Source organism: Excalfactoria chinensis, chromosome 2 (genome assembly GCF_039878825.1).
Source record: "Excalfactoria chinensis isolate bCotChi1 chromosome 2, bCotChi1.hap2, whole genome shotgun sequence".
Taxonomy (NCBI): domain Eukaryota; kingdom Metazoa; phylum Chordata; class Aves; order Galliformes; family Phasianidae; genus Excalfactoria; species Excalfactoria chinensis.
This window is the reverse complement of record NC_092826.1, coordinates 132681253-132707145: the sequence shown is the minus strand read 5'-3', so window position 1 is coordinate 132707145 and position 25893 is coordinate 132681253. Positions and strand designations below refer to the sequence as shown.

The 25893-nt window shown below is 35.9% G+C and overlaps 1 protein-coding gene across 1 annotated transcript in view; it reads right to left on the bottom strand.

Annotated features, from left to right (window-relative positions):
- The window catches only part of VIPR2 (vasoactive intestinal peptide receptor 2), a 51044-nt gene that overhangs the window by 12371 nt on the left and 12780 nt on the right, over window positions 1-25893 (bottom strand). Inside the window, exons 3-9 of the mRNA XM_072329811.1 lie at window positions 23983-24090; window positions 19775-19872; window positions 8656-8753; window positions 5543-5684; window positions 3535-3685; window positions 2590-2650; window positions 406-475 (exon numbers count right to left, since the gene is read on the bottom strand). Coding sequence (XP_072185912.1) covers window positions 406-475; window positions 2590-2650; window positions 3535-3685; window positions 5543-5684; window positions 8656-8753; window positions 19775-19872; window positions 23983-24090 — 728 coding nt within the window. The remainder of the gene's footprint in view (window positions 1-405; window positions 476-2589; window positions 2651-3534; window positions 3686-5542; window positions 5685-8655; window positions 8754-19774; window positions 19873-23982; window positions 24091-25893) is intronic.

Sequence of the window (25893 nt, the reverse complement as noted above, 5' to 3'; positions counted from 1 at the left end):
TTTGCATTAGGCTACCAATTAAAGAAAGATATACACGACTATATTTTTTTTATGGCTGCAATAATGTTAGATTCTCAGTTGCAGAGCTATCCATTTACAGGCAAAATCAAATCTGCAATTCATTGAAAAGTATAATTAGATTTTTGCTTCCCCCAGGCTCATAAGAAGGAGCAATGTTAAAGAAAGAACAAAACACAAATAAAAGCAACTGTTCATTTAATAGAAGGCAGACAAAATTTGAAGGCAACAAATCTTAATGGCCTCAGTATTTTATGTCATAACATGTCTCTGATAGTGAATTAAAACAGAGCTCTTGCTTGTCTGTAACTAGCAGTAAAGAGTAATAGCTATATGCACTGCACAGGGCTGGACTGATATATAATTCATGCTTCAAAGTTTACTTACTATAATAGAAATTAAAATTGGTATTCGTATAACCCACCAAGGACCACCATGCTCATTTGTATCCCAGCAACTATAAAAAAAAGAGGGAAAATCGTGTTGACACTAATAACATCTGGCAAGCAAGATCTATGAAGTGAAGTATTTGCTATACAAAAGTCCAAGAACATTAAAATCACAAATCCTAGAATTTGGAATTTAATATTTTTCTGCTTTTTATTTTTGTTTCCCTGCTTTCAATACAGATATTCAAATCAGCTGTAATACTAGGCACCAGACCATTACATTAGAAATTATGGAAGATGTTGACCTTTAGGAAAACCAAGTTAGTTTCACTTTGTGACAAGACACTTTTCCAGAAGGCACTTAACAACAGCCTCTAGGTAGCAGGAAGATCTAACACAACTGACAAATACAATTGAAATGACATAATTTCCTGTGGGATATTTAGGTTATGGATGGCTAGAACTGGTTTAGGAAAATATGAGACGGAACCTGAAATTTTGTCTGAAAAACTGAAAATTTAATTTTTATTGTCAGCAATTCTGGTATAAATACTCTGAGGATGAACGCTCTGATAGAGTAATTTTAAGCAACAGCAGTAACCTACAAACTTTCTTTGAGATAGTAATGATGAAGGTGAAAGGAGCTACCCTTCAGTTTACAAGTTAAAGGTCTTGCAAAGAAAACAGAATTTATTTACGACATGATTTTTCAGTTTAAAAGCAGTACTGAACAAAAAATATCAGCCAGATCCAAAGAAAGTGGAGTGTGATAACTGCTTGTCTCACTAGCTAGGAATGATCCCACATTCCATAGGGCCAGTGGAAGCAACTCCAGTTTTCCTAAAAATATTTGAATCTCATCTTCCCTTTCCATGCCAAGAGTCAGGCCCAGCTCTAGTTAGTCATAGCTTTACCTAAAGACATCTCTTCTGTTTACATTACAGCACTTCTCTTCTGGAAATATAATTTAGATATACCAAAAGAATTCTAGATTTCAGTCTGTTGTGTTGCTAGTTAGTGAATTCACCTTCAGCTATCTAGATAAACAGTTTTTATAGACTCGCAAATATCAGCTGTATTTCCTCTTATGCTTTTTGTATTGCCCTCCATCCAGTAAAGTGACTTGGTAAAAAAAAGAGTACTAACTAAAATTCTTATTAAAAAAGTATAGGCTGGGGGCAAAGTGGCTGGCAAGCTTCATGGATTTAGGACCATTAACTGACAGACAGTTGAACATAAGCGAGCAGTGTGACCAGCTGGCCAAGAAGGCTGGTCTCTATCAGAAACACGGTAGTCAGCAGGAACAGGGAAGTGATCACTGCTCTGTACTCAGCGCTGGTAAGGCCACATCTTCAGTACTGTGTTCAGTTTTGGACATTTCACTACAAGAAAGGCATTCAGGCTCTGGAGCGTGTCCAAAGGATGTCAACAAAGCTGGTGAAGGGTCTGGAACACAAGTCTCTTGAAAAACATCTGAGGGACTGAGATTTTTTATTCTGAAGAAAAGAAGGCTCAAGAGAAACTGTATCTCCTTCTACAACTACCTGAAAGGAGGTTGTAGGGAGGTGACAGTCAGTCTCTTCTCCTGAGTAACTAGCAACTGGACAACAGGTAATGGCTTTTTGTGCCAGAGGAGGTTCAGGTTGGAATAATTTCTTGTCAGAAGTGCTGAAGTATTGGAACAAGCTGCCAAAGGAGGTGGTGGAGTCACTGTCCCTGGAGGTTTCCAAGAAAGGTGCAGATGTCACACTGAGTGACATGGTTTAGTAGTATGGTGGTGATGGGTTGATTGGAATAGATCATCTTTGTGGTTTTTCCAACCTTAATGAGTCCAGGATTCTATGAAATTAGGATGCCCAGTTCTGCACAGCTGCACAGAATCCAAGGACCACCACTGCTATTTTAAGTATGATTTTGACTTTCAAGTCAGACAGCTCTACATGTAGGTCTCAAAGGGTAACATCAGTTATAACCTCTCTCTAACCACTCCTACACTTTGCATTTCAAAGTAAATAGGAAGCATGAGATGAATGCTGAAGGGCTTCTAAACATCTACCCCTTTACTGAAGTTTTGTCTCCTTCAGAAAAGCAAACTACTTTTGTATTAATACCACCACACACAAAACACGACTAGTACTGGCACAGTTGCAGGCTTTCAGCTTGCTCTCCCCAGCATACTTACCCAGTGTCCTCTAAAATAATCCGTGTTACTGTCCATGTAATTATGAATATGGTAGGAATTCCTGAAATTGAAGCAAAGGGAGAAATCATAAGAAAGTTCAGACTAGTAGCAACCATTTATTTCCCAAATATTGAGCATATAATGAACAGTTTAGTAAGAGTCTGAGACCCATCTGATGAGCTAGGATGTAAGCAATGTGTTACAAAGTCTGCAGAAAAGTGGTTATATTTCTCATATAGTTTTAATTAATCGCTAATACACAAAGCCTTCCTTATGTGTCTTTCAAGCTGTCAGAGGGACCTGTAGGGATACAGATACAGCATAAGCATTCCCAATGTATTTGCAAGGACTACAATACAAAACTGAAGAGTAAGTCATTTCATAAGGATCCAATCCCATACACTGGCTTATTGTAACTTCCAAGCAATACCTAGTGTTTTACGATCGCTTACTACTGGAAGCTTTATCCTACTCTGTCCCTACCTCACTGCACTGTCTGTAATTTAAAGGGACAAGTGTATTTAGAAACAGATGGAAAATACTATTGGGCATTTGAAAAGTGCAAGTAGCACAGCACAGTCTGTGGCTGTGCAGCTAAACTTTCTCTCTCCTCCAAAATTAGGGCAGACCCACAACATCCTGTTCCTTCAAACTCCTGAGCATTGTCAGGAGTACAGACTGTCAAAGGTCAGAGCCAACCAAGAATAAGTTACCAGTTATGGTTGTGTAGAAGGGATGAGGATAGAGGCTTTGTGATTGTTCCCCCGACCCTGCCAAAATGGCTGCATCTATGCTGGAGCTGATGAGGGGAACTAAAGTTTCCAAGGAGTCATGCCCATGCATCAATCATCCAACAGAAACTGTACAATTACATCCATGTGAGATACTGAACCTGAGACAGAGATGAAAATACATCATTTTATTGGACAGCGTTTACGTTCTTACCCCATCCAATCAGCAGATAGACTGGGAAGTGTCTGTTGGGGGAGAATATTAACACAAGGAGGATGTGGAGGTAAAGTCCTTCAACTAATAGCCAGTAAAAGTTCGCCATAACACCATACTGGAAAAACACCAAAATAGCTTTGCAGCCCACCTGAAATATGAGAACAGGGGTCAGAGTTGTTGCAGGAAAGACACTGTTTTATTCTGCTATTATATATTATGCATCTCTCTCCAGGAGAAGCATCTTACATATGGTACCCTCAGATTCAGTAGAATTTTTTTTTTGCTTCTATCATAATCATAGCAAATAAACTCAGAAATGTTTAAAATATCATAATACAAATACTGCAAAAGAAGGTGGTTATCAATAAATGCATAAATTTTCAATACTTAACAAATGGCTATTAGATTGAGTGATTGTCTACTAAGTGGCTAATAAATAAGATAAAATTTCATCTGTCTTCCTAACACAGTAAAAGTCAATAATGAAATTGCTTTATGAGTTTTTAAAGGCTAAGCTGGAAATGGAATGAAAATTATAAATTTATATGCTGAATCTTTTAAGCAGACATAGAAGAAAAAGCTGAATGGACTTTTAAAAAATCTTTTCCTTTTAGAAAATGTTATTGTTTCGTAATTAATGAGACACATAAAATGAAGTCCCAGTACACTTGTAGTCTCTGTGCTAATCTTCAGCATTAGTTTTCAGAGGTCTGCACTGCTGATGTTTCACAGTGTTGGCTGCTACTACCTTAGCCCTTCTCAGCAGGAATCTGGGATGTGTGAATTGAACATCGAAACACTCCTGCTGAGACTGAGCTGAGAAATGGGATGATATGGTGAATGCAACAGACTAAACAAAGTGGACTAAACAAAGCTTACGGCTTCTGTCTACTTTTTTTCTCCTCCCCCCCCCCCCCCCCTTTAAATACTACTTATACACCCACTGCTTTTGTTAAAATTCCAAGTATATCAAATCCCTAGTCAGGTAATATACTTATTCATTGGTTGATACCTCTGTCTACACAAGTGTCTGTTATGTGAAATACCCTAGGTTAACCCAGACTCCAGCTGCTGGTCCAGAACTTTTTAGTATCAATAGTCCTGGATAATGCATTCTAATTAACACTACCTGCCTGTTTACATTCAGAAATCTAAATAGAAGCACCAAGTTGAATTAATTTCAATTAACTCTAGATGTCTAAGAGTAAGGTTTTTGATGTAAGACAGACACCATTTGATACTTCTACAGCTCATGAAGAGACATAGGCATGTCCAGAGAAAGCCTTGGATCAGAGTTAAGCCTCCCAGTGAGAAAGATAGAAGCCCTGAGAAACAGCTTAAGTTAGTCACCTTGTTTGGTAGAATTAATCTGACCTCTGGACTTTGTACCCATGGAAAGGATATCCACTGCAGACCAGGAATGGGTCAGAACATTTAATAATATGGAGAATGTTAAATACTTCAAAATGCATGAGAAAATTTGCTTTGATGTTTATGGCTGTTCACAACCAAATCGGCAGTAAATGTCTAAATATTTTCTCTCTTTAAAATTCCAATCCATATTTACCACACACACTCCATGTAATTATGTTCTTATGTACCAGAAACCTACAAGACCTACAACCTCCCTTCCTCCTGCAGCTAATCCTGTACTAGACATCTTTTCAGATGCTGAACAGTGAAGGCATCTATCACTAAAGAGTAAACCAAAATTATAGATCACAGAATGATAGAAAAACCTGAATTGTATTTAGCTATAGAAGGCTGTGTTTTGTTTCGGTAGATGACCTGCTGTCTGTCTGCACAAGGACAAACAAAGCAACAACTTCTCTTTCTTCTGCTTCTTTTACTTCTGTGTGCTTCTAACAGATCACTTGGCCAGTCATTATATTCTCTATAGACCTGCTTACACTGACAGCTTGGTATTCCTAAATATTTACAAGCATCAGGAGGACAATTTAGTGACACAAGAGTATTATGTTAGGGAGTAAATGAGGTTTATTACCCATGAGGTTTGGTCTTCTGGACAGTGAGCTGTGTTGGAGCTGGAATAGAGAATATCATCCTTGACTAAAACAGAGATTGCTCTTAGAATGAAGGAGAGGAACAGGTTCAGATGGATGTAGTTCCGAGTACAGTGAAGTTTTCTAAGGAGAGATTTAAAAACAGTCATTTTAGATTTCAAGACAGAATGCCTCTTGCACACTTCTACTAATCTCTGGTTGTTTCTTAGTCACAGGAACATTAAGTAAGAGCCTACTCTTTCCTCCTCCATCATACTGTCAGTGCTGCCTCATGTTCCTTTAACATCATCTCAATATCATAATCATTATATGCTGTCCAAGATATATAAATAAATGATCTCTAAATCCTTTTCAGCACTGCAGTCGAAAAGATCCCAATGGTTTCTCCCCCACTTTAACATAAGTTGACAGTAAACACCAATTATCGATTCATTCTCTTTCTGTGGTTTTGTTTGTTTTCAAATAAAACTTTTATTAATCTGCATAGATTGCAAATACGCTCTCATCAATTTTTTTCTGGTTTTATTTTTAAATTTCTTTAATTCCTGCATTTCTCTATAATAGTGGCTTTTTATCTTACAATGTTTGTCAGTGCCAGAACAATTAAAAATGCATGCAAGGCATTAAATTGCCGATTCTTTCTGTCCAGTGGGATGTAAAAATTATCTTCTTTAGTCGTGTTTAGCTTTCTTCAGCAGCCATGTGAAAGACTCACAAACAAATGACAAATTAAATATTCCAATTAACTGAATGAGTGTTCAGAAGAAGTTAGTTTTAAGTTGAAGACTTTTCAGTTAAGACACGTTTTTTCCAAGATCATCCCATATAACAGAAATTTGTTTTAGCAAATCCCCAGAAACCAAGCTACTGAGAGGTGGTTTTTTTGGTCAAAATCAGAACTGTGAACTGTATCTGGATAATAGCCAGAAGCCAGGACATTTTAGCAAGCTGAGCAATGAAGGAATTAAGATGAAATAGGATGTTACAGCTAGCCCAGTGGTACGCAATGCCAGCTTCTAAGTGGTCTTCATGTTTTTATTTTTGAAGAACACTTCTACAGAACACCAAATAACATGCTCTGAAATGACTAACACAAGCACAGTTAGAGAGAGCATTGGGAAATAAATGACAAATCCATCTTGCTAGCCTGCAGTTTGGCAAAGGACATAATACCAGGCTGAACTTAGAGCAGCTGTTAAAAAAACACACTGATTACTGTGGCTGTACATGTCCTTTGATGAAAATGGTTCTGAGAAAAGCTGAAATACTACTACTAACATTTTGGACAGCAACAGACTATTCTATGGAGCTCAATACTTGCAGAATACATAGAAGATGGCAGTGGAAGAAAATATTTTTCGTGACTAACTTAGATTACTAGCTTTTCATCCCCTTCAGTATATGAAATTATAACGTTATGTCTCCAAAGGCTGTCAAATCAACCTTTCAGAGGGGGTGGTCAAACAATCTTTTTTATTTAGGGCTAGGTACGATGATTCAGAGTAACAGAGAAATGCTGTTTTTTAACAGCAAAACAAAAGCTGCTGTCCTATTCAGTGTGACTCATGATAGAAAACTATATTGAATCTTGACAGACAGTTGATACACAAAAAAACCACATCTTATTGAAAAAAATGATTCATATTCATACTTTTCCTCTTGGTAAGAAACACATATTACAGCTAATTAGAGAATCTGACCTGTTTTTGCTTTTGCTATACAGGAGTTACCTTGAAGGAAGTATTCTAAGAGCTGCATAGTAAGTAACTTGAATCTAAGTGTTACACAAAAAGATGCTGTTCTACAATTCATTTTCACTCTGAGTTGAGAAAAAAAAACCCAAACATGATTTAAAATACCAGAAAAATATTATTTCTTTCAAATCAGTTTTCAATTTTCTAAAACTTCGTGATATGCTAAAAATCAGACATTCAAAATGAATGAACTTACATTGTGAGTAGGGTAAAGGTACTTCTGACTAAATCAGAATTATTACTTTTAATGTTTAAACATTACACTCCATTCTGAGATGAGAAGATCATCTGGAGATAAAATCCTTTTGTTTTGCAATGCTTCTAAACCTGTCCTTCGCATATATTAACAATGAGAGCCTACCCAAAGGTTTAATAAAATCAAGTGAAGTGGGAATCGTCTTCGGAAGAAATGTAAAGGGATGCACAGAACTGCAACTGCATGGAAACTTTCATGAAAAATCACCTTCTACTCATCCAATGGTTCTGCCTTTTTTGTGCTGATATTTTAAACTGGAAAGGCTTGAGGCTGTATCTGTTCTACCGGATATAATATACAATGAAGTTAAACAGCAGTACCTGAAAAAGAATTTCCACTTCTTTTTCACGTCTGTGTTTTCTTTCATAAAGTAATACTGAATATATTCACGATTAAATGCAGTATAATTTGGGCATACCAATTCAGCAAGGCATAATTTTCATAATGTCTGGCTTTAGCAATATCCAAGTTTAAATCCTAATTCTGCTGGATGAAGTCAGTTTTCACAACTCTACTGCTTTAGTGACTTCAGTGATTTTTAACTATCTCCTCAACTACCCAATCTCCTTTAGTCAGTGTGATCTGAAAAGTTGTTTAATGTCCTTTTTAAATACAACAAAGACAGTTTACTGATTAAATGCAAACATGAATGTATCTCAGGGGTGAGTGAACTACCTTCATAAATACTATATTGAAATTGCCTATAAAGAATCACTGTCCCTTTCAGGGCAAAGTATACTTGGCTGCCCAATTGTCTGGGGTTAAGGCCAGCATCCTACTTATTTTCAAGAACAATTTGATGCATTGATTTTTAAAATGAAATAAATAGTACTGTATCGATTCATTCCTAAATGATTACTCTTTACATAGATTGCAATGTCTATAAATTTCTAAGGTGCTTTGAATTTCCTTTTAATGACCGGTGCTGGCAAAAATCATGTTAGTATTACGTTACTGTCATCTGTTTGAGAACAATGTAAAAATGATACTTCTCTCTTATTTTTTTAAATCTGGGCAATAAGTAATAAGACAATGATTACAACTGTATTATTGTTGTGTATATTTACTAGTGAAAAATACATACCTGAAAAGGCAAAGAATTATGCTTCCTGTTGTGAGAGCAATCAGAGATACACTGTGACCAAGGGTATAAATTGCCTTCACTCTTACATAGAAGTTGACCTGCACAAAAACGTACATATGCTGAAACCACTTACTGATTATTTGAATTGACTGAAGTGATATAATTCCCATTAAATAGCTCTCAAGACTAAATAAATAGCATTATTTTTCATGCTTTGCTCTATAGAATGTGTTGAGAATGTGTTATACATTTATTCCAACATATTTTTGCAATGCAGAGTATCGAACCAATAGACATCAGTAGAAAATTCAGGCACACAAATTGCAGTTTTAGCTGATAATTCCATGTCAATGAGGTAAAAAAAAATAGTATCTGGTTAAAAAACGTTCACAGACAACTGAAATGGAAGAATGAGATGTAGTTTAAAAGAATGGATTATCACTGAAGGAGGCAATTTCTCAGTCCTTCTGCTCCAGGGTACTTAGTTATGCATTTATACATGAACTTAATTTTAAGGACATTTGAGTCCCATTCATTTTAAGGGCATGTTTAAATTCCATTCATTTCCTAATCTGTATGTTCAAATACTTGTCACCCAAACAACCCTTTCCCATTCCTTATTTTGTAAAGTTAGTTGCTGAAACTTAGAAAGTTTCTACTCTATCAGTAGAGGAGAAGCAGACTGAATTGTGCAGTCTGATCATTAACTACTGTTATATGTAAATTTGTTGGCTATGTATTACATTAAAACCCATTCGGAATGACAATGATAATGCTAACTGCTCTCAGAATTAAAGTACTTGTTCATTTGTGCCTACAGCAAAGTGATTACATGGACATTATGTTCCATGAAGCTAGATAAAATACTAAAATTATAGAATTTTTCGCTATGTGAAATAGAAGTTTTTAACAGTGATTTAGAATACAATAAATAAAACAGACAGAATTTCTATATGTACTGCACATATTTATAGCACTCAGATCTTATAACTGCATCTGTAAAAGCAGCAATAAAGAAATACCTTTAAGTAAACTGTTAGAAAAGGGAAAAGTAACTCACTTAAAACACTTCAAATACACTGGGGACACTTTTATTCTACCTTCCCTGCCCTGCAAAATCACAGTAAAATGATGCTCCAATAAATGACTTAACAATTTGGCAGCCTCGTGATCTATCATCAGCATTCTAGGAGGTGAAGAACTTTATTCCCGGACCTTGTGCACCTCAAGTGTTGCAAAAACACACTGCAAAGCCTGGAAACAATGTGCAGCACTTCCACAACATGTTGTTCTATTTGTTATCATCTTGTTGGCATCTGCAGGCCCCATTAAAATGCTTTTCTGTAGAACATACAAACAGAAGTCTGGAGGGTCTCTAAATCAAAGCTTCTTAACATCCACTGTGTAAATATTGTAAATTTGAAGGAGATAAATGTCACTTGCAAAAGAAGTTGCAATGACAGCAAATCTGTGTTGTTTAAATAATGAGTGGAAGTTTTCGTGTTCAGTTTCTCAGAAAAAAAAAAAATGATCAGCAGAGATGCCCTTTAAATAGTAACACTGATGCTCAACTAAGCAGAAGTCATCACACTGAACAAGAGCAGCAATAAGGTCTCTGCTAGTACGATAAAACCATACACATAAAACCCGGTAAGTGTAGGGGGACAACGCAGGGAATACTTTGCAATGCTCTCATCTTCTTGTCTTGGGAACCACAAAGTAACTTAACAAATCCTGCCATGTTAAAGCAACCATTGCCCCTTTGTAACTTGTATTTGCCAGTACTCTTCAAAGAGTAATCACATAAACCAGGACTTCTGGTGTCTTTTACAACCTCTGGTAGAAATGACTTCTTCCCTCTCACTTGGGTTTCTTATTGTGCTAGGAAACCTTAAAAAGCTGTATGGCCCCTTGCTGCTGCAAAATGGCACAAGTGTTTTATGAATTGGTTATCCAGTCCCTGAAGACAGTCTTCTTCTGCCAAGCAGTAGAAATAACTCCAAAACGTGTGTAAGTTTGGCACATGTAAGCTCATGCATTTGCTGTTAAAACAGATGGCCACACTGATCAAAGTGTAGGCATCTCTGAGTACCACAGTCTCTACTCTCCAGACAGTTCCCACTGCCTAGGTGAATCACCTCCTTTCTGCATTCAAAAATTCTCATGCTGACATTTTTATTAGGCTTTGAAATACTTTTTCTGAGAATCCTGTAAACAACTCTGCACACATATGATACATGGGAAGTATTAGAAAGCTGACAGTAATAGAAATATTGCTATTTTGGAGTAAGAATCCATAAAAATATTTGAATTACTGAAACACTATTGCTTACACTAAAGACACTAGCAATTTTGTTTATGTAGTTTGGTTGCTAGTGACTACTTATCCCACATTTACATGACAGATCAGAATCCAGTAGCTACAAGAAGTAATTCCAGCTTGCACATTTCCTTTCAACAATACAGTAGCTATTCCTCAATGTTTGACACTTTTGGGAACTCGTTAATCTGGTATTTGGCTTTTACCTGACACTGAATTTAGCTTCAGAAAAACGAGTCATAATGTCCTTTACTATTACTTCACCCAAAGGTTTTCCACATTGTCTGCAGGGAGTGGAATTCAAATTCTATGAGTATATGTCTTTATTCTTCTGAGTGACTAACCCAAGCTGTGTAACACACACAAATGCAAGCATTACTACATGACTATCACATATATCAAAGTAAATTTGGGTAGGCTATATTAGTACCTTCATGTTTAATGTTTTAAATCAGTCAATCAAAAGTGTGCTTTTTAGTGATCAGTACAGAATACCTCAGTTAATATCAGTTAATATCCTCTCCTTTCCAATACATAACAGAAAACCAAATGGAGAACAATAACATTCTAGCTACAAAATACATAAGCAGTAAGAAACTTGCTACTAAATCACTTTTTTTGCTGGCCAGACTATCTAAAGTGCAGCTACAAACTCATTACACTGCAGTGAGCATGCCAAATTTAGCACCAGCTGGTTTCGGATCAGTACATGAGATAAGAACAGCTTTGTTGGCAATCATGGATGGTAATTTACTAAGTGAGACTGAATGAAGATATTGTCTCACCCGCCACAGACCCATGTTTAGTATTTGACTATATCATCATGCTTACCCAGCTTTTCTGACTCTCGTGGCAACATATCAGCTCTCCTTCTGCATCCTGAGATACTGATTGCAGGAAAAAGAACTGCAGTCAAAAGACTCATTCAGTTCATCCCTAGCTAGACATCACTTTCTAGTCAACACAATGTCATTGACAGAATTAACAAATTATACCTATTACCTTAAATGTAGTGTCCTATTTGAGAAGCCCCACGGCACCAAAGACAACTGCATGGCAGATATGACATAGGATCTCTTTGCTGTAATGGCAGTGGTGCCAAATGATGCTATGATATAGATATCTGTATCCATAGATATCTATGTTTATGCAATCACATCAATGCCATTTGCGCATACTAGTGATTAGTCGTATACATCTCAAACATGTATCTCTCTTTAGGAATTTTGGCTTGCAAATTGAATTTCACCTTTCCAGTTTTTAAAATACGTGGTAAGTAAGTTTGTGTGAATGATCTGAAGAATGACCCAAGAAATTTGTTCTAGCTCCAGCTCTGACATTCTGTACTCAGGTCCAATCAGGTAAGAAAACCTACTCTGTAATGTGAAAGTTTTCACACTTGACTTCTATTCTGAATGGAGAAGAAGAAACCTCTTATTTTTTTTATCACTTCTGATGCAATTACTTGCAATTCAACAAGTACATTGCTTATAAAACAGTACAGTCATCATCTAATTCTTATCAATGTATTTTTATGATGTTCCTATTCCTTTAAAGGGTCCAAGTACATCAGATCTACAGAAAGACTGTATCTTCTCCTTAATTTTTGTCTTGACATGGAAGTATTTGTTTAGGAAATACATAAATTGTTTGGTGCCAAGTATATAACATGTATAACTATGTTTAGACTGCACTGTCTTTGCTCATTTTTTCCCTATCTTTGCCCATCTTCATTTCAGAAATACTTGCTCTGGTCTTACATTTTTCCCCTTATTCCTACCCTTGACACAGAACAAGCTGCATTTGCATACATAAAGAACAGAGAATCAACTGATTTACAGACTTTAATGACCCATGGTCACTGTACTCGTTAGATGGTATGCACCACTAAGATCATAAGAATGATTCTGGACCAGAATTCATTATTGGGAAATTGCAGCCAGCCAGTGTTCCCACAAGAAAACTTCCATTCTGCTTATATGTTCTGCATTACTTCATATCAAGAACAACTTGAACTCAATATATATTTTCCTTTCTCTTCTTGGAATCACAAGGGATTCCATTAAACAGAGTAACAACTTCAAAATTTATCTGCCTGATGAAATTCAACTGCCATTGTTTTTGGTTTTTTTTAATGGAATGCATTTTTGAAGAGCTGTATAAAGTTGACGTTAGGACAAGTAATTTTACTTTCCTGTAAATGTTCTTAATGTCCAGGAATGCAGAGTTCCTGTTTTCTTCCTCAGGATAAGTCAGAAGCAAGTGCAGGACGCAGGACAGTACAGTAAAGCAAGAGAGGTACTAAGCCTTTGAATTTTGCAAGGTTGAGTTCATCCAAGAAAGTTTTCTTTATAATCAAGTAACAAAAGCAGCAGCATTATTCACCTTGTCCTACATGAAAAATCTGAAATAATTTAGAGGGATAATGAAGTAAAAAGACCTAGTTTATCTTCATTAAATACAAAGGAAACCAAGAAATTCCAAAGCAGATGAAGACTGTGGGAGTCTAAAGTTGGGCAATATTCCTCTGTCTCAGGTTTTTCTCCACTGACTTTGTTAGCTTTCCATCAGGCAATAAAAGCATTAAACATCCTTGGGTTTTACTTCTATTAAGATTTCTTTCCCCCCCCCAAACTTGTTTTAAAGGCCAGCATTTGAAGCATAGCATTTTTTTCTTGCTTTCATTTGGAATTTTTTCAACTGAGGTCCAACTCCCACAGGATTTCAGATACCACAGTTCCATTTTCTCAGTAATAATACGATGAAAAAAACCAACCCCAATGCATTTGTAATAATAAAAAAAATAAATAGAATAAATTTCAAATAGCTACTAGTGATTAGGAGAAATGAATAAGGCTTCCTTTAGCTTAATGCAGGTAATAATGGTATGTAATCCTTCTAAAAGGTAGGAAGCTCAACAGAATTAGTCATTCTCTCTCTCTCTCAAGGGAATCAATGGAAGAGAAGAGACTCTTCTATGCTATGATTCATGTGCTTCATTGTGCTTGTGATGATTCAAAGAAATTAGGATAAAATGATTTGCAGCCAGACTCCAAAGACTACATCTCCTTTGATACTACAGAAGGCTGTCTGCATATATGCAGGTGAGTACACTGCACAGTCTAGTCAGATAAAGTTTGTCTGAATCTTGATTGTTAAGTCACATAAAAGTGCGTTGCTTTGCTTGCTATTAAAAAATCTGTTTGGCAGTGTGTCCATGTGTTACCAACTGTCATATTATTATTATTGATTACTAATCACAGCACTGTTGTGATGCCAGCATATAACAGAAAGAGCATGTATCTCAAAGTTGCTAACTATTAATGAAACAAAAATGCTACTGTTTGGTACATAGAAACTACGTGGAATGAGGGAGGAAGCATATTTGAAAGGAAATTTAATGAATCACAGAATATCTTGAATTGGAAAGGACCTTTAGATATCAGCTAGTCCAACACCCTTGCAATGAACAGAGACTTCTACAACTAGATTAGGGTGCTCAGAGCCTGGACCAAATGTGGACTCACCAGCAGAGAGCAGAGGGGCAGGAACACCTCTCCTGCCCTGCTGGCTACTCTTCTTTTGATGCAGCCCAGGATACAGTTGGCTTTCTAGGCTGTGATGACATATTGCTGGCCCATGTCCAGCTTGCCATTCACCAAGTCATTACATACCATGAGATGGAAGGGACCGTCAAGGATCATTTTGTCCAGGTGCTGAATGCCAAATCATGAATTGCCAGCACCTACTGATTAAGCTATGCATTATTATTATTATTATTATTATTATTATTATTATTATTATTTGTTGCAGACATTTATAAAAAATACAGATTTGGGGATTTCATTGCATAATTCTTGCAACATATGGGGGCATCATATATATATACAGTGGTGTAAGCACATGGATTATGTATACTTTCTAAGTCAGTTACATTCTAAAGTAATTCAATAAACTTGTTTTAAATAAAATTGAAGACAGTGTTCTTCAATTCAGCTTAGTTTAAAATCACACAGTTTAACTAATGAAAGCTTTTGCACAGCCAGAGTTTGAGACTGCCTTTTCAATTCTATTTTTTTTTTTTTTTTCTCTTTTCTGTTGCTATTTTTCTTTCCAAGTAAGACATTCCAAGTAAGATACTGGTGAAAGGACTTGCCATTCTCCCAAGATCTAAAATGAGCACAGAGCATGTCATGAGCACAGCTCCAATTCTAGATGGTGTAATCTGCAGATGTTGTTTTTTGTTTAAAATACCCTTTGTTTTTCTCTTAAAAGGTATCTTGCAGAAGACAGTACTGCAGAATGAATGTATAGCATTGTTAAAGAAAACCAAGATATGTATTTCCAATTTGTTTTTTTCTTAATAGCACGTTTCATGTATTCAAGGAAAAGTTCTGATAAAAAGCTTTTAGAGTTAAAAGCCTTTCTGTAACAACCTATAATCAATTCTGTAACTTCTTATAACCAATGTCTTACAGCTTTGTTGCCTCTTAGTACCTCGGTCTATGTTTACTTTCAGACTTGTGCTCTCTACTTCCTAAGACATAAATGTAAAATTTAAATAAGTAGATGTTGAGAGAACAGTATCATTGATAGGTAACTTCTATTATGGTTATGTTCTATTTTTACTCATTCCCTTAGGAATAAAATTCTTAAAAGATTTACACAAAGAGAAAATGTCAAACCCCTTTAGATTTTGTTACTGTTTTCGATGTGTAAGCTGATTCAAGGCATGGATATGAAGTTAAAATGATATTTTGAAACTGAAATGACGTGAAAATTTCTGCATAACAAAATAAGTATTTTTGCAACAGGATTAAAAATACGCGGCCTTGCAAAATACTCACATGGTTGTCTGAGAAATACTGATTCCAAAACTGAAATCCAACAATTTATTCTTAATGTTTTAAGGCAAATATTCAAATAGTAAACAATAACTAAGTCAACTGGTGGTTAGGTACTACAAACATCAGTGGGTTATGACTTGCACACTGTTTTGTAGGCTTTAAAGACCTAGTGCTTTTTATGGCTAATTCCGGTAGGTTTTTAAATGATATGAAAACACTACACACATGAAAAAGAAATCTGATTACCACAAGTTTGTGTGATTAGTGTTATGCTCAATAGACTTTTTTATAAGATCTATTCTTACGTACAGTTTTGTTTCTTAGAACAGTCACCTTTTTCTGCTACCATTTTCTCTATGGATAGTTTCATGTTTCTTTTACTGAGTTTAGGAACGAACTTTTGTTCATTCGCAGAGCAGGAAGGGCAGAGAAGCTCCCTAGGAAAGGTGACAGTTACCCAGGGGATCTTTCAACCTCAGCCTTGGTTTGGAAGGACCTCTAGGGGTAGCAGGGTAATCCTGTGCTCAAGAACAAAACTGAACTGATTCTTTGTCCAAAGGAGTACCACTCTACTGACCTATTGTTATCCTCAGTGTACAAGAAAAATAAACACCACTTTCTTTATTTAACCAAAACATACAACTGATCACTTTTAAAGTACGATCATCACAGATGACTATTTTGTTTATTCTAGTATATTTCTGGAAAGCTACATGTAAGCTTTGTATTCACAGATGCGAATTTTTACAATTATATTAAAATATAAGTTCTTAATTTTTTAAAACACATGTTTCAGAATACGTTCCATGGTGTCTAAATAATGATATGAAAGAACATAGCAGAAAACTTTAAGATGCATCATGAATATAAAGCTGTTTGCACATTGCAACTTGGCTGAGAGCATTAGAAATACAGAAACTAGCAAATGTAGATGGAAATACAATACAAATCCCAGCTCCTTCCTTTTACAGCATTAACTTCAAAAACATGGCAGCTGTTTCTAAAGCCTTGCAAAAACTTGCTTACAGGAGCATAAATACAAACTAGAATAAATAGGTTGAGCATATGATGTGGACAATCAAGTTATTTCTTAAGAGGCATTTCTTCCTATTTTTGGATGTCACAGCACAGAACTGGATTTACAAAATTGTATAACTGATAAATCATGTATTCCTTGGTATTTAATAATCTTTAAATAACAGATTGATGTTAACCCTTTTCCAACATGGTTCTCTTTCTGTTCACCTTAACCTGTGGACAATCTATATGTAATAGAATAAATTCCTACTATGCTCTCAGAAGAGAGTACATTAGCTTATACTCATGCCCCATCCTTCTCACTTGAGCATGACAGGAGTTTTGTATTCACTTTCAGAAATACGGGTCTGTAATCACATATTGTGAAAAAATAATGAGAAATGTAGAATGTAACAAAAATAGCATGACTCACAGGCACACAAAAAAGCACTGGCAGACAGCAACTGTGCATTACATTTTCTTGAAAGGGACACATTCAATTTAAACTCAGTACAAACAATCCATTAGTCCAAGGCAATGGTCCACTTCACAGATACTAGTAATGCACCTGTTTTCCACAAGCAACTATGAACATTCATAACAGTGTCTGTCTGAGTCAGTCCTGACTTTGCCACGTTGACTCCAACTGTTTTGGGATGTATAGCCAGGGTAGCATACTCAGGGTGTTATCTGTGACTGAAGCCTAAGAATGGATGCTTCAAGAAACTTGCCGAATGGGGGATAATTCTTTCACAGATGGCTCTTCCACTTAGGCATGAGCTGCAATAATTTCATCATGTGTAATAGCGCTTAGAATTATCCTCTCCATGAATCTGTCTTTGTATTACTCAAGTGGTTGAATCATATAGTCTGTGATATAATAAATATCAGGTCAGTTCAAGCTAAGATTAGATAATACTGTATTAGCTGACCTGTAGCTGTCTCTCTCTCTCTCTCTTTTTTTTTTTTTTTTTTTTTTTTTTTTTTAAATAAAGTGGCCACATTTCAGTCATTTACATTCACGAGGCAGCTTGACTTGTGTTATTAATGCTGATAAAGAGCATAATACCCTCTGAGGACATCCTGGATTCGTGCATCTAACAAAAAGGTCAGAGTTGTTCACATGAAAGAAAAGGTTGCAGAGACGTTTGTGTTGGGTTTACACATCTTGATTTGTTACCCATTTTGCCTCTGTGGTGCCACAAACTCAACCAAAATATACAAGAAAAAAGAAGATGCTTATTTGAATGAACAAGATTAATTTAAAGTTGAATTTTCTTATAGGAAAGGGATGGAAAGTATGTAATAAAGGTTTAAATACACAATTTGATGTGTTGAAAACATAACTGTTTGTTCAGACCCATAGGCATCAAAGTGGTTACCTATAAATGCAGACCCCAGAGACAATATAGGTAGGCCTATAATGGAAACTATTTCAGTAGGGAAGATTCAGGAACTGATTGGTAACAAAGACAGTTTCTGCCTCCTCTGCAAATGTTTTCTTCAGGGAAAGAATATGGAAAAATACTTAAGACTACCATAGGAAAAGTATTTTGTCACTTTTCCTAAAATACTATTTCTGTATTTACTGTGACTCTGAAAGTAACCTCATACATTGCCCTTCACATCTCTTTGGATGTGGTTTCTTCCTGGTTTCTTATTTATTCTTTATCAGGCTTATTCAAATGTCACTACTACTAACCATTTCCAGTTTCTCTAGCTTCATTCCTGTAAGTACAGTCAACTTGCATTTCAAATTGCTCCTTTAAATTAGTAATAATGACTTCAAACAAGATCTGCTTTTCTATTTATACTTCTACTTCTGCTAATTAAGTACATATCACTACTTGAAATCTTTTCATTTGCTCATTTGATTTTTTTTAAGTGTTAACCTATTTTGACTCCTTGTGACAAAGTCTGGGTTGATGACAGTGTTTTAAAAGGCTGGTTTAGCGGTAATGTGGGATTGTTCCCGAGCAGTGAGACTGTACCAATGTTTTGAAATGTGTCTGCAGAAAGGATAGGAATGTAATATATTCTAAAAACTCTTCATTGCTCTTGCTCAACTACAGGCAGGGCTTTAAAATACAGAAAGAAATGGCAAGATCCACACGTCTTAGCTAGAAAGCCAGCACATCTCTGCAATTCAGCTGGAATAGGCCTGCCAGAGCTGTTCCATATACATACTACAATTCAGGAAAACCCAAACAGTTAAGAATGTTTATCCATGAGCTTACTTCATGTGCTCACAATAACAAAACTACTGACACTGTGATCTCAAAATCACTTTTTGTAAACAAAGTCTTGCACTGCTAGAATCAGCAGAAACGCCGGTAGAAAATAGGCAAAACATCATGGAAAGGGTATTTCTCTAAATAAGAAAGAACAAGAAATAGTTTCTACAAACTGAACAAATTCATTTTTCCATTTGTACTGTGTTTATGATGTCTTGATAGCTTTTTGAATCATATCTAATTGCTAATCCAATTTTAAGTTTAATATAAATCTGCAGTAATTCCAAAGACCTATGTTAATTCTATTTTACTCACGATAACTTAGACGCATATCAGCAATCAAATGGTGCATATATTAACAGATTTATTACATTATTAGGATTTATTATAATAGAAACATTTGGAAATAATACCATGCAAAACAAGTGCACAGGCTCAGTCAGTATTAGAAATGTGGATGCATTACTGCGCTTAACAACTGATCATAGCCTTACATTTCAAACAATTACAAGATTGTACATTTCTGTTTTTGTCTCATATGACATTTGCAATCTAAGCACATGACAAGCAATGCTTCCAAAAATGACTACAGTTTGTTACTAATTCTGACAGAATAAAATAGGATTATTTGGAAGCACATTATGTCTCATAGCTATTTTGAACATCAGCATTTAAATGAGTTGAAAGAACGTTCTCCCTACCTTATAATCGTCCTCATAGTCATTATATCCACAAGTACTTAAGATGTCAGGAAAAATATCTGACCATCCATTACTGGTACAATTTTTGCTAATATTTCCTGTAAAGCAAAATTTGAGAGTTTAAATCAGGATTCAAACGGCTACTCAACAATGAATGTTTAGCCAATCTAATTATGTTATTCTCTGGAAATATGCTGTTAATATACCCTATTTCCTAACTCTCCTGTTAAAGCAACTCATCTGTTTCCTCTCATATGCTCTTCATTAACTTTACTTTGGCTTGTACTACTGTTCCGAGTAGCCTTTACACTAAAGAAATATTCCAAGTTGTGACAGTAGGCTATTCCTGTTACATCTGCAAAAGCCTGAAATATTTTCTTGTACTGTCTGATGTAATCTAGAAAGAGGTTTTCAGTTCATTTATGAAGAGGATAACTTGTAGATAAGATAATCCGACAGAAAAGTAATTTAAGTGAGAGTTATTCTAACCTACTATTTGACTTCTTCCAAGAAGGCAATACTAAATGATCTCCTGAAGAGTTATTAAAGCTCGTACATATTATAGTGGTGAATTACTGCTGCAGCAAACGTCAGTAGAGTTTGCAATGCATTTTAAAACTTGAACTCTGTGAAAGGTTGAAGAATGATGACATCAGTACACATACTGAATCTTATCCATTGAACCAGTCACTGATGTTCTTACGGAAGGTACAGAAAATGGGCAAGTATGACTGGAAAGGAATTCTAAACAGTTTCAGAAAAGATATTTTTTATTGGAAATGAGAAAAGAAGTTGACTGTTTTCCTATGTGAAGTTATAATGAGATTGGAGGGCAACCTATAATAATACTCCATAATCTAATAAATATTCATTCAATATGGAACAGCTTCAGAAAGAGAAATCTGAACTGTCTGATGTATTAGAATAAACAAAAGTCATCAGAATTATAATCTACTCTTAAAATGTTAAATTATGAGCAACTGCCCTTCGTCTTTCTTACAGCAATTTAAAGATTCATGATGTTTGTATTTCTAATAACATGTTACTGTTTGGAGTTTATTACTAGTCTTAAACTAACTTGAAGATGCCTGTTTTCCATCACCCAGGGGTAAATTAATGTGTCACAGACCATCTTAGATCAAGAATAACTAAACATGTTTGTATACATTCCAAACTGAATCTTTTCTGATTTTTATCTTGTTCCTCAGTTACTTCTTTGTATAATGCATTCAGCTGAAAATTGTACATATGCTACAAAGGGTTGACTGACAAACCACAAAACCTTTCTAGTTTATAACCAGACCTCAACAACAAACCACAGCATCTTCCTGAACTACAGGACCACTTCTGCAGTTTGGCACAGACACAATATTTTTTAAGGAAAACATAACCTATGAATACATTCTAAAGTGCCTTCACTTTATATCAAGATCATCTGATTAGGCAGAGCAGACAAATACGTTAAAAGAAGCATGAACTGTGTCACAGATAGGTTTGCAATAAAAAAGGTTCTATGTAGTTAAGATGCTAAATTTTCTTCTTCTCTAAGCATAGTAAGGCTATCTAATTTAAAGGCAGTTAGACACTGTTCTATGGACAGTTGCCTCGGAGAAAAGGTCAAGCCCCCTATGGACAATGTTCCATAGAAAGCACTGGGTATTTCTACACCACGTTTCCATGAAACTAATATTTCAGATTTTTCAGATTTGAAAGATGTAACTTAATTTGACACATATTTTAATATGAAACATCACTGAATAACTGCATGACATCCATATTTACATTGCCACATATTACAGAAGCATTATAGGATAATACAACTGTTTTTAAAATAAAAAATCATTTAATATGAAGTAGGGAATTAATCATGTGGAATTCTTACACTATAATCTTGATCACTGCAGAAGAAATTAACAGCCAGTTCTCCTAAAGATGTAAAGATGAGATCACAGAATCACAGAATTGTAGGGGCTGCACTTCTGGATATCATCTAGTACAAACCCCTTCGATAAAGCAAGTTCCCTATAGTAGGTCACACAGGCTGGTTCTGAATATCACCAGAAAAGGAAATTCCACAGCCTCTATTATCTGCCTGTTCCAGTGCTCTGTAACCCTCATAGTAAATATTTTTTTCCTCATGTTTGTACAGAACTTCCTACGTACCAGCTTGTGTTGTTTAGCCCTTGTCCTGTTGCTGCACACCACTGAAAAGAGTCAGCCTCAGTCCCTCAACTCCTATCCATTAGACATTGATAAGCATTGATAAGATCCCTTGTCTTCTCCACGCTGAACAACCCCAGGCACCTCAGCCTTTTCTCATAAGGGAGATGCTACAGGCCTCAATCATCTTTGTGGCACTCCACTGGACTCTTTCTAGAAGTTTCTTGCATTGAACTGAGGAATACAGAACTAAACATGGAGAGATTCAGATGTGGTCTCACCACAACAGAGGGAGAGAATCACCTCTCTCACTCTGCTGGCTATGCTCTTCTTTATACATCTCAGCATACTAACAGCCTTCTTGGCCGCAAGTGCACACTGCTGGCTCATGAACAACCTGTTGTCCACTGGGACACCCAGGTCCTTCTTTGCAGAGATCCTTTCCCGAAGGTCAGTCCCTAGCCTGTACTGATGCATGTGAATCATAACTATTCTTTCAAACTAAAAATTCAAGTTAAGAAATCCTTTAAAGAACTAATATTTAGAAAGCCTACTTGTGATTTGGAAGATTTTCATAAAAAAGAAGGTAATCTAAATATTCTTGTAGAAAAATTTGAATTCCTTTTAACACACCCCCAAAAATAAAAAAAATACATCACACTAAGATGGCTAAATAAAGTTAGATTTCTCATTATAAGATATTTTGATAATTTCCTGCCAAAAGAATCAATTAAATTTGAAATGTGCTGTGTATGAATTAAATAAATGACATATTGCTGAACAAAAAATATAATCATGCTGAAATACTTGAGGTCTTACTTGAACCAGCCCTGGAAATGCTCATTTTAGTTATCTGTTTTTCACTGTAAAAAGACTTAATTGGCAGCTTTAAGAACAAAGATATTTTAGTCATATCTCCAGTTATTCTTTATGTAGAAAGTTCTATTTTTATAAAGGTCTCCATAGAGATCTCACAGGCAGAATTGCTATATCAGGTTTTGCATCTTTCACCACTTTTTCATGACAAAGATTTCTCACCTGAACAACAAGGATAAGAATTTTCCTGCTGCATTTTGAGATACATACGTGAAAAGCTTTGCATGCACCATCTATATTAAAACCTCACTGAAAAGGTAAAGAGCAAAATTAAACTGCTGTAACATATATCAACAGGATGGTGCAAAAGATGGTATAGTTAGAATAGGGCTGTTTAATCTGGGGAAGAGGAGGCTGAGGGGAGACCTTATTGCTCTCTTCCAATATATGAAAGGTGATTAGAGTGAGAGCGGGGTTGGTCTCTTCTCACTGGTGACAGGTGACAGGATGAGGAGAGATGGCCTCAAGTTACACAAGGGTAAGTTTAGGTAGGATATCAGGAAAAACTTCTTTACAGAAAGGGTTGTTAAGCACCAGAATAGGCTCCCCAGGGAGGTGGCTGAGTCACCATCCCTGAATGTGCTTAAAAACTGTTTGGATGTGGTGCTCAGGGACATGATTTAGCAGAGGGTTGTTAGAGTTAGGGTAGTATGATTAGGTTGCAATTGGATTTGGTCTTCTTCTTTTCTAACCTGAGCAATTCTATGATTCTGTGATTCTATGAATAGGTCTTAGAAATCTTAGACACTGAGGAGTTCATTTCAAGTTCCATTAAAAAGCAGCATAAAAGGTTTCATAATAATTCCTCTTTATAATCGCTCTTAGGAGCACCACTCCTAAGCACAGAAGGAAGAACCTGTATGTAATCTGATGGCAGCTGTTCAGCTGCATTAATTATTAATACAGACAAGCCCAGAAGAGTAAGCAATGTATACAGCTTTGATGAGCCGCACTGTATCAGAATTTACGTATGGTTAGTACTTAAATCAAAGAATAGCAGATGGATCACAAAGGCAATTATTTGGTCTTTCCATGATATATCTGTTGAAGCTCTGTTGAAAATCTGGTATTTCAGCTCCTAAAAAAACTAAAACCTTAAGCTCCAAATCAACATTTTTAATACATTGTTTTATCAAATGATAAAAAGAAATGTACACTTTAAAATGAAATACCTGGTTTTCCAGAAAAAAGGCTAAATATTTTTGGGCAAGGGACAGTGACAGTCTCTCCAATCCTTGCAGGACGCCAACAGGTGATGTTATCCCAAACTCCAACACATCCTGAAACAAAAGCAACAGTAAGAGATGTGAAAGCTCACCCATTATCTTTACCTTATTAATAAGTATCAAAGACTCAGTGGAAGCTTTGGATGAGCACTTCAAGACAGATTAAACTCTAAAGAAAGATACAAAGATTACATTTTCTTTGAAAATATATGGGGAATCGCAAGAGTCTAATGATTAATCAGCTTCTTTTAAGTCAGTCAATATACTTGTTTGCAAAACGTCTCATCAAAGCTATGTCAAGCTAAGGAATGATAAAGAATGTAATAAGTAACTTCTGCATATTAATATAATCTAGGAGCAATTCCAAAATCTTGAGAATCTCTTAAATCACAATTAAACAAAACTTTTAATGCGCAGTAACTGGCAAACTGAACATCACAAAGAAGTATGTAAGTAATTCATTAGACTCAGCAACGCTAATATGACAGAAGTACATCGTGACTGGAGAATTCTTCTAACAATAGGTATGGACTTGCAAAATCTTCTCTCCTAAAATCAGTAAAAGAGATTCAAACAAAGAATGCTTCTGTATGCTGATTTCAGAAGGAGGTCATAAAACTTCATAGGAACATGTGATGGTAATACTAGTAACAACTTCTTAATGGTAGATAGCATTTATCAAGGCTTTGCCCATGCTGATGTCTCCATAAATGTTCTCCAGAGGAATCACTTGCTCACGGAGACCAAGTCTTTCTTCATTCCTTTTAGAACCATACGAATTCAAATGAATTCAGAAAGATTATGTCAAAAGTAAAAGATTAATAAGAGGAATATTTCACAAAGTTTACTGAGTGGGTAGGTTACATGTAGTGCCTTATCCTCCACTGCCTTGTATACTGCATCAACATTTCTATGCCAAAAGGTATGCAACAAATTTATTATGTTCCCCATATTACATACCTTCCCATACTTGCTTCATTTAATAGGTTGCATAAGACACCATAAAGTGAGGACCTGGTCAACAAACTCAAATTTCCATCATAAGCTAGACCTTCTCCTACATCCTGCCATCACTACCAACTACTTTATTTGTAATAAGGAACCTACTTTTTGGGTTTTTTTTCTGTTTTATAATGCTTGCCATGGCAAGTCCCTTTATGCACTACGTCACTTAGTCGCTAATGGCAGCTGACGGGCAGGGAAAAAAAGGGCAAAGAAATTATTTCCTGATTATTCCATCTCCCATCTTCTCTACTATCTTATAGATAATTTACCCACTGCTACAAATTATTTGTGGGCATCTTTACAATATGTTTCTTTTCTTGTGCTGCAAGGTGGTACTGAGTATCCGGGATGTCCTCCAGAAGTACATCCACTGTACTTGGGGCACATCTGACCTGTAAGTATTCTTGATTAGCCTTTAAGACTCAAGCATGTCATCTCCGCAGAATGCACTGATCACTTGTTTAAATTCACATTTTTCTAAAGCAGACTCCTAATAATGTTCACCCTCAAAACATTCCTTTATTCTCAATAGAGTTTGAAGTTGCTAATTAGTTGCAGAATCTAGACAGTAGGTACTTGCATACTAATCAACCCCACTCTCATTTGCTTAATGCTGATAAACCTTGGTTTGTCAAGTTTCCCAATTACTTTGAAGGGGACTATTTACTTTGGCTCATTTAATAACTCTTGACTCATAGATCAATATATCTGACTTCTTTCAGCTTTACCTTATGTTAAGGGAGACTGAGTTAGGACTAGGAACTATGAAAGTGGCACTCTTTCCATCTGTACTCCAGAATCAGCTGGAGATGCTCCTGTTGACAAATCTTTCCAGATTTCTGGTCCTTATCT